The 9,418-nt window shown below is 40.6% G+C and overlaps 1 protein-coding gene across 1 annotated transcript; it reads left to right on the top strand.

Moving 5' to 3' along the window:
- Positions 1-295: 295 nt before the first annotated feature.
- On the top strand, positions 296-5,511 carry LOC134646713 (NXPE family member 3-like). Its single transcript, XM_063500568.1, has 5 exons — positions 296-682; positions 2,102-2,394; positions 2,670-2,740; positions 4,661-4,867; positions 4,955-5,511. The coding sequence occupies exons 1-5, from the start codon at positions 296-298 to the stop codon at positions 5,509-5,511; spliced, it is 1,515 nt and encodes a 504-aa protein (XP_063356638.1).
- The last annotated feature ends 3,907 nt before the right edge of the window (positions 5,512-9,418 follow it).

Here is a 9,418-nt window from a genome sequence, read left to right as displayed (position 1 = left end):
GAATTTTTAACAGTTTTGAACTATGTTTAGTATTTACCTCTTTTTAAAATTTACCATGGCAACTAAGCAGCTTCAAAATCCGCAACTTTTGCTTTGTATGAAATGTTTTTGTTTCCAACTCTCAGAGCCCTATTCAGATTTCATTTTCTTAAACTGGATAATGGAACATGTTGATTCTTAGGTGTACTGAATTGTATTGCATGTCTTAATTCAATGATTAATATTGCAGTTTCAGAATAAAATGAAGACCATCAGCATATTCTCAAGGCCTGCCGCTGTTACCCTGTCTACTGACATGCATTATGACTTCTGCAAGTTAAAAACGCTGTCCCCTAAGGAGGCTCAAGAAGAAGACCTCCTGCTAGAGTCTATTACTTGGCCTGAAACGCCACCTTTATCATTTCCTCTTTCCCTGGAAAAGACCAGTGATCCAGCCCACAGCACCTTCACCATTCTTCCAAAGAGGGGAGGGGGCCAGTGGCGAATAGGAGATAAGCTGGAGGTTATGATTAACATGAAGGACTTTCAGGGCCGTCCAAAAAAGTTTGGAGGAGATGTTTTACTTGCCCGGCTGCACAGCCCAACTATCGGTGCAGGTGTTGCAGGGGAAGTGGTGGATCATCTCAATGGCTCTTACACAGCTGTATTCTTTTTACTCTGGAAAGGAAGTGCACAAGTCCAGGTGATTAAGAAAATGTATCATTTTACATGTGGTTGAAGGCATTGTAAGCCTAAACGTCAACATCCCTTCTTTCTTTTTTTCAATCACTGGAATGTTTAGAAAAATACATCTTCCCATTTCTCTAGACAAAGACTTCATAGTAAAGTAATGTTTCAAGCTGATGTAAAATGTTAGCTTCCTGTTGGCGTTGGCATAAAGAAACCTACCTCGCAAATTTGCACATAAAGTCTGTTACCCCTACTTTTAGCTATTGATATTAGGACAAATGCTAAGACCAAACAGTCACTTTATTCTTATGCAATACTGAGCAGCAATCTGGGAGTGAAAAAAGAAACTAATGAAGAGGTGCCGCAAAAATGTCTTCCCCAAAAGGAACTGAGACTGACTTCCAAAGTTCTCATAGATTGTGATGTTTATATTGCTTATTTTTGTGTTAATGGCAACTGTAATGGAGGGGGAATGTGGTTTTGGGTTAAACTTCAAGATCGTGTTCAGTTTCTGCAGTAGGAAAAAACTGTTAGCACTAAAGTTAGCATGTTTGTAGTAAGCCCATGTAATGAATGCAAAGTATGGTGCTCCTTGCTAACTAGCAAGGTATGATCATGACCTCAATGGCCAAAAGCTGAAGCTTTAAAAACAAATTATTTCATCCAGAGTCTCCACTAGCTTGGGTTTGGGCTGGATGACAAAACAGAAACAAGAATTCTTTATCTGTTACAAAACAAATTATTTTGCTGCTTCCCCAACAGACCTTTGCTGCAAATATTTAATGATCATAGCTTGCTTATGAAATAGAGCCAACTCATCTTTTCACTGAACCATAGCTGTTAGACAATTCTAATAAAATGATAAGAAATTTAGGCACCAGTTAAATAGAACAGATGGTTTAAATTCCAGCCCAAGGTCGTTTGCTGTGTATCTCCACCCACTGTAAATAGCCCTTACTAAATAGTTAGTCTTTAACGCTACTTGAACCAGGGGAATGGAATGCTGACCCTGACAAAAGTTAAAGTTTTCTTTCCATTGGCACTGTTTCTTTTTGCCAGCATATAATCTGAATGAATTACTTACCACCAACCAGAAATGCAAATTCCCCAAAAGTTGATTCCGTTCGTCTGTACGTAGCGTTTTCAGGGGGAGAAATGTTTTGTCACTCACCCAAGTGACTTCTTCAGTTTCATGGAGATGCCCTTTTTATAAGGTTGGGGAAACCTGCAGTCAGCTGAGACTGAAGAAGTCACTTGGGTGAGTGACGAAACATTTCTCCCACTGAAAACATCCTGATGAACTGAATCAACTTTCTGGGATTTCCTTACTGGGATGATTGCGCATGAATCAAAATGCTGTATTCAAAGGTTGTAGTAATTATACACATTTCTCTGAAATCTGGATGCAAAACTCTGAGTCTATTTTCTACAGGTGACACTGGTTCACCCCAGTGAGGCAGTCACGGAGCTGCGCAGGCTGAACAGAGAACACCCTGACAGGATTTTCTTTAAGAGCGTCTTCCAGTCAGGCTCAGTCACTGAAACTACCACCTGTAACATATGTTTGCGTCCGACCCAGAAGCCTCTGTGCAACTACACTGACCTCCGTACAGGCGAGCCCTGGTTCTGCTACAAGCCAGATAATCTGAGTTGTGATGCCAGGATGAATTACTTCAATGGAGGATATCAACAAAACATCACAACCATGGAGAAGCTTTTTCACAGGTGAGGATTTCTTTTATGTCCTTAGTGTAAAAGTATAAACGTCAATTTTTTTCTTTGTTTTACTCTCCACAGCAAAAAGAGGGAACTATCTTTTTCTCCAGTTGGAAAATGCTTCACTGTTGTGTGTTAGCCAGTTTCCCTTTCAACTGTTTAATGTTTAATATGATTTAATCTGTTTTTGCTGCCTGCCGTCTCTAATAAATTTCTAGTTTAAAAAACTTTGACATTCTTTCACATTTTTCTTAAGAACTTTTATTGTGTGTGCTTTGCCTCAGTGGTGTCAACTTGAAAGTCTCCATTCGAGCTTCAGGACCTGCAGGTGTCACCATTTTTCCAAAAATGAAAGGTAAAGCCTGATGTTAACACCTATATTAAATAAACATTTGTAGAACATTTAATAGTTTATGGATGTTGAATTCACTACTAACAGTGTAACTATTCCGGATAGTTCATAACATGTGGATGAAATGAACTTCAACAGTTCTTATTCCCAGAATAAAGATGTTTATTATAAGAATGTGAGGCATGATCAGAAAGTTCTGCGAACTGACCTCAACTAATTTATATTAGGCTGATCCGTCTTGAGTGTTGTCTTTTTCTGCATCTTAAGCCCATTTTCAAAATTATATATAGTTATAGATTGCTCCCTGGATATCCCATTCTGTTTCTTTGCACTTATTTTGGGTCAGATGTGTCCATGTAGTTAAAAAAATTTCCTGTGTTTTCAATGCCCTCCATTCTAGGTCATGTTAGTGTGCCGTCAAGGACCACGGTTTAGGTTGTGTCTGCCAAATGTTCTCAGGGGCGCTTCAGGAGATTATTGTACAACTCCTGGTTGACCTCCCACCTTGTCTACAATTTTGGGGGGAGGGCTTAGAAACTACAGAGACTTTAACTGAAAAGTTTTGGGTCACGGCTGGATCTTAACAGGGGGTCTGTCTCCAAAATACAAACTGGGAGTTGATTCCACAAAGGTGGGTCCTGAAAGCTTTTTTCCTTCCTTTTTGCTAAAGCATATAGTTAGCACTGGATGAGGTGACCCTCAACCCCTCCTTAGTTATTCTACAATAGGTCTAGGCTGTTGGGGGCTTCCCATGATGCACTATTTTCTTTTTGACTCACCTGCATTTAATCATTAGTTATTATTAATCTCTAAATCTCTTCCACAGCATGTATTTTATACTGTCTTCATCCTCTCACCCCCATCTGGTCGCAGCAGATGTCTGCCCCTCCCTGAGCCTGGTTCTGCTGGATGTTTCTTCCTGTTAAAAGGGAGTTTTTCCTTCCCACTGTCAGCAAGTGCTCGCTCATATTGGGTCGTATGTTTGTTGGGGTTTTCTCTGTATTATTGGAGGGTCTTTATATTACAATTCAAAGTGGCTTGAGGCAATTGTTTTTGTAATTTGTTCTACCCTAGGAACCACAAGTAAACCAGCAGTCTGAGAATGAAGTGCTCTATTGTGGTGATATGGTAATATGAAGTTTTTAAGATAAGAGAAGACCTGATAATTCCAGACCGTGTATGTGAGGAGAAGGGCTTTAAATTTGATTAAGGCTGTAACCGGAGCCAATAAAGAGAAGTCAATATGGGAGAAATATGTTCTCTTTTTAAGTATCTGTCAGTACTCTCACTGCAGTATTTTGGATCAACTGAAGGCTTTTCGGGGATTTTTAGGCAATCCTGATATTAATGAATCTCAGTACTCCAGTCTAGAATTCATGAATGCATTAACTAATTCTTCCATATCAGTCTGAGACAGGATTTCTCATTTTTGAGATACTGCGCTAATGCAAGAAAGCAGTTATACATATTTGTTTAATATGTGCATTGAAGGACATGACTCCAAGATTCCTTACAGTGTCACTGGAGGTCAAAATAATGCCATCCAGAATAAGTATCTGGTTTGACGCCACGTTTCTAAGATTGCACATGAAAGTGATGGGACTTCCAGGAAGTGATCTAATAACAGCAGCAGTAGTCATAGTGGTGCATAAATGCATGATAAGATGATCTTTAACAGCGGATGGTAAACATTTAAATTAGGTAATCACCAGTGTACTACACTTATATTTTTTGGGACTAAAAAAAGTCACTTCAACTTGAGTGAGGTTAGAAAACTACAGCAACCAGCTGTCTTATAAAATTAAAATTATAAGTAATATTAGATTTGATTCACCCATACAGTTAAGGAAAGATTTTGTTTGGGTCTTTTCTTGTTAATAACTCAAAAATAGTCATATAGCGTGTCTGTTGACTTGTTCTCAGGACAGTCAGAGGAGAAGAGCAGCAGTGAGGAGTCTGGACCCTCGGGCTATTACTACCAAGATGTTTGGCGAGGACTAGGTGGCACAAAAATTCGTCAGTTCAACACTTCCTCGGCCATCGCTCAGTGCCTGAAAGGCAAGGTGGTTCATATGTATGGAGACTCCACCATTAGGCAGTGGTTTGAACACCTTACAGCAACACTACCAGGTAACTACCCCACAACCCTTTTAGGCACCCCTCTGATTTTCTTTAGACACTTTAACACAACTATTATTTCCTCTGTAATACTTTCAGATCTCAAGGAGTTTGACCTGAATAGTGAGAAACAAGCTGGACCTTTCATGGCCCTGAACTTTACAAACAACATCATGGTGAAGTACCGCTGCCACGGTCCTCCTCTCCGGAGCACTACTGTCCCAGCCATTGAATTGCATTATATTGCCAACGAGTTAGACAGCATGGTTGGAGGCAGCAAAACCGTTGTAGTACTTGGAATCTGGGCACACTTTGGCACTTTTCCCTTGGAGTTCTACATCCGGCGGATGTTGTCCATCCGCAGGGCAGTGGTGCGGCTGCTGTCCAGGGCTCCAGACACACTGGTGGTTATTCGGACCGGAAACCCCAAATCTTTAACATGTTTCCTTCACTCATCTACTAACAGTGACTGGTACACGCTGCAGCAACTCAAAGTGCTCAAGGCCATATTCAAAGGACTGAATGTCCATCTGGTGAATGCCTGGGAGATGGTCATTGCCCACCACCTGCCCCAAGAACTCCATCCACAACCTCCCATTATTAAGAACATGATTAATGTTCTCTTGTCGTATATATGCCCTGAAAAGGATGGTTAGATGTGTGTGTGTGTGTGTGTGTGTGTGGGTGGGTGGGGCGGTGGGGGGTGTTCAGCAGTCTATGAACACACATTTATTTACCATCTATTTGAACTAAATTAATTACAGTAAACAGTAAAAGTAACTATTATAAATGTTCAGAGTAGCTCCAGTGAAAGCTTGTAACCATCTTAATCAGCCTTATTCAGTATGGTATGGTGTATGGATACACCGTAATAACATGGGAATGGTTGGTGATATTAAAGTCCTGTTTGTGGCACATTAGTATATGTGAGGGGGCAAACTCCTCAAGATGGGTGGTGACTATGGTGGCCATTTAGAAGTCGGCCATCTTGGATACAACTTTTGTTTTTTCAATAGGAAGAGGGCCATGTGACACATCAAACTTATTGGTAATGTCACAAGAAAAACAATGGTGTGCTTGGTTTCAACGTAACTTTATTCTTTCATGAGTTATTTACAAGTTTCTCACCACTTATAAAATGTGTTCAATGTGCTGCCCATTGTGTTGGATTGTCAATGCAACCCTCTTCTCCCACTCTTCACACACTGATAGCAACACCGCAGGAGAAATGCCAGCACAAGCATCCAGTATCCGTAGTTTCAGGTGCTGCACATCTCGTATCTTCACACCATAGACAATTACCTTCAGATGACCCCACAGATAAAAGTCTAAGGGGGTCAGATCGGGAGACCTTGGGGGCCATTCAACTGGCCCACGATGACCAATCCACTTTCCAGGAAACTGTTCATCTAGGAATGCTCGGACCTGGCCACCATAATGTGGTGGTGCACCATCTTGCTGGAAAAACTCAGGGAACGTGCCAGCTTCAGTGCATAAAGAGGGAAACACATCATCATGTAGCAATTTCAAATATCCAGTGGCCTTGAGGTTTCCATTGATGAAGAATGGACCCACTATCGTTGTACCCCATATACCACATCAAACCATCACTTTTGTTGTTCCAACAGTCTTGGAGGGATCCATCCAATGTGGGTTAGTGTCAGACCAATAGCGGTGGTTTTGTTTGTTAACTTCACCATTCACATAAAAGTTTGCCTCATCACTGAACAAAATCTTCTGCGTGAACTGAGGGTCCTGTAGGGCTGGGCGATATATCGAGTTTTTTAAAAATATCGATATATTTTCATATGAGATATAAGATGTGACAATATCGTTTATATCGATATAGTATATGTTACGTTATAATTATACTTGTGGAGCCGCAAGTTTGCCTCTCTCTTTCGTCCACGTTACTCGGCCTCGCCTCTACTTCACTGAACACAACTCCCCCTCCCCCATAGCTTCACCTGCAGGCAACGACAAGATGAACACGGCAAATCTCCGTTAACGAGTTACCGCGGATCGCCCCGTGCGTGGGGCTGGACCGCGTCAACGTATTAGCGAGCTAACCGCACTAACGAGCTTACCGCGCAGGGGCTGCATGGCCTAAAATCCTTTCATTTTCTCAAAAATCGACAGTGCGCCTTATGTATGAATTCTGGTTGTGCTTACTGACCCCGAACCGATTTTATGAGGTACACGGCGCTCAGCAATCTGTCAAAAAATGTTTTAGTACAACTTTGGTAAGCTACGGAGCTGCACCGCTTGATGGATTGTCGGAGCATTACGGCTACCGTAGTGGAGCCTCGCGGAGCGATACGTACTGTGCTTCAACGTAATATTACCATATTTTGTGTGTATAAGGACCATAAATGGCACCTGTTAAGAGACATGGTTACAAAGAGGATTTCAAACTCAAGGCTGTCAGTCACGCAGTAGAACTTGGGAATAGAGCAGCTGTGAAATCTGTCTGTCTTTGTTATTATGCTCAGCGTCTTTTAGTTTACATTTTGACTGCACAATTGTGAGCTTTTTGTTATGCACAAAAACAACATTGTTTTCTTTTATTTATGGAGCATTATTATTTAATAAATGCTGATAATTTATTTTTGAGTAATTTCTTCATGTACATCTACGCTGTATGTTAATAAAAGTGCCTGTGTGACATCTGGGACATAGCTTTGACTAAGAACTCTCTTTTTGTTCTTACCTTATGGCTTTAAAAAAAATATATCGAGATATATATCTTATATCGGCATCCAGCTAAAAAATATCGAGATATGAATTTTGGGTCATATCGCCCAGCCCTAGGGTCCTGTTCCAATTTTTGTTTTGCCCATTCTGCAAATTCTGTGCGCCGATCTGGGTCATCCTCGTTGAGATGCTGCAGTAGCTGGAGTTTGTAAGGGTGCCATTTGTGAGTAGCTAATATCCGCCGAAGGGATGTTCGACTAATGCCACTCTCCAGTGACATGCGGCGAGTGCTACGCTGTGGGCTCTTGCTGAATAAAGCTAGGACAGCCACTGATGTTTCTTCATTAGTGACAGTTTTCTTGCGTCCACATTTTGGCAAATCCAACACTGAACCAGTTTCACGAAACTTACCAAGCAGTTTGCTAACTGTAGCATGGGAGATGGGTGGTCTCGTAGGGTGTCTTGCATTGAAATCTGCTGCAATGACCCGGTTACTGCGTTCACCAGATATCAACACAATTTCGATCCGCTCCTCATGTGTTAACCTCTTCGACATGTCAATGGCTGTGAACAAAGAGAAACTTGTAAATAACTCATGAAAGAATAAAGTTACGTTGAAACCAAACACATCATTGTTTTTCTTGTGACATTACCAATAAGTTTGATGTGTCACATGGCCCTCTTCCTATTGAAAAAACAAAAGTTGCATCCAAGATGGCCGACTTCTAAATGGCCACCATGGTCACCACCCATCTTGAGGAGTTTGCCCCCTCACATATACTAATGTGCCACAAACAGGACTTTAATATCACCAACCATTCCCATTTTATTACGGTGTATCCATATATTTAATCCATTTTTTGTTTTTAACCACAGTCCCTATTTGATTTGTTAAATAATGTTGTTTCCCACTGCATCACCTAAAAATCTAAGCTGATTTGTGCTTTAAACATGGTCAGCTTAAACACAGGAAGTTAAAGGGACAAAAACAAAGGTTAGCACAAAATTTAACTCCCAGCGTGAAATGCCTTTCAGGTTTCATCTGAATCTGTAAATACTGTATTTAAGGGCAGTTATGTTTTGGGACATGTTTACATACATCTGTGTCAATCTGTCTGTAAACATGGCGGCTCGAAACGTTTTGAATTAATTCTGATAAAACTATGTAGGAGTGTAGGATTGGGATTGTGTTAACAATCCATTAGAATTTGGTTTATACATATTTAAGGTGAACTCGAGATGTGTTATATCTTCATAGAAAGAGAACGAGCTGCCTAGTTAGCAGTGATGGGAATAACGGCATTACTAATGTTACTTTTTCCAGTAACGAGAAATCTAACTAATTACTATTTCTATCGTTACAATGCTGTTAACGTTACTAGCAAGAAAATTTGGTGCGGTCGCGTTACTATTTTTCAACAAACAGACGGTTGAAGCTGTCTTCAGCCTACTGTACCTTATATCAAGCCAATCACATGACCACTTCAAGACGACAAAGCAACAAGGTGATATATACCAGTTTTTAAATTGTGTTGATAGGCTACGTAAAACCAGAGTCATGATAAACGATATACAGTGGCTTGCAAAAGAATTCGGCCTCCTTGAACTTTTCCACATTTTGTCACATTACAGCCACGAACATGAATCAATTTTATTGGAATTCCACGTGAAAGACCAATACAAAGTGATGTACACATGAGAAGTGCAACGAAAATCATACATGATTCCAAACATTTTTTACAAATAAATAACTGAAAAGTGGGGTGTGCGTAATTATTCAGCCCCCGGAGTCAATACTTTGTAGAACCACCTTTTGCTGCAATTACAGCTGCCAGTCTTTTAGGGTATGTCTCTACCAGCTTTGCACAT

The sequence above is a fragment of the Pelmatolapia mariae genome, linkage group LG17 (assembly GCF_036321145.2).
Source record: "Pelmatolapia mariae isolate MD_Pm_ZW linkage group LG17, Pm_UMD_F_2, whole genome shotgun sequence".
Classification (NCBI taxonomy): Eukaryota; Metazoa; Chordata; class Actinopteri; order Cichliformes; family Cichlidae; genus Pelmatolapia; species Pelmatolapia mariae.
This window is presented reverse-complemented; position numbering and strand designations above follow the sequence as displayed.

Bases quoted from the DNA above. Each gene is read 5' to 3' on its own strand.
- LOC134646713 (XM_063500568.1), top strand. From the start codon at position 296: ATGCATTATGACTTCTGCAAGTTAAAAACGCTGTCCCCTAAGGAGGCT. The intron at 2,395-2,669 runs GTGAGGATTTCT...GCTTTGCCTCAG, and splicing joins ATGGAGAAGCTTTTTCACAG to TGGTGTCAACTTGAAAGTCT. The intron at 2,741-4,660 runs GTAAAGCCTGAT...ACTTGTTCTCAG, and splicing joins CATTTTTCCAAAAATGAAAG to GACAGTCAGAGGAGAAGAGC.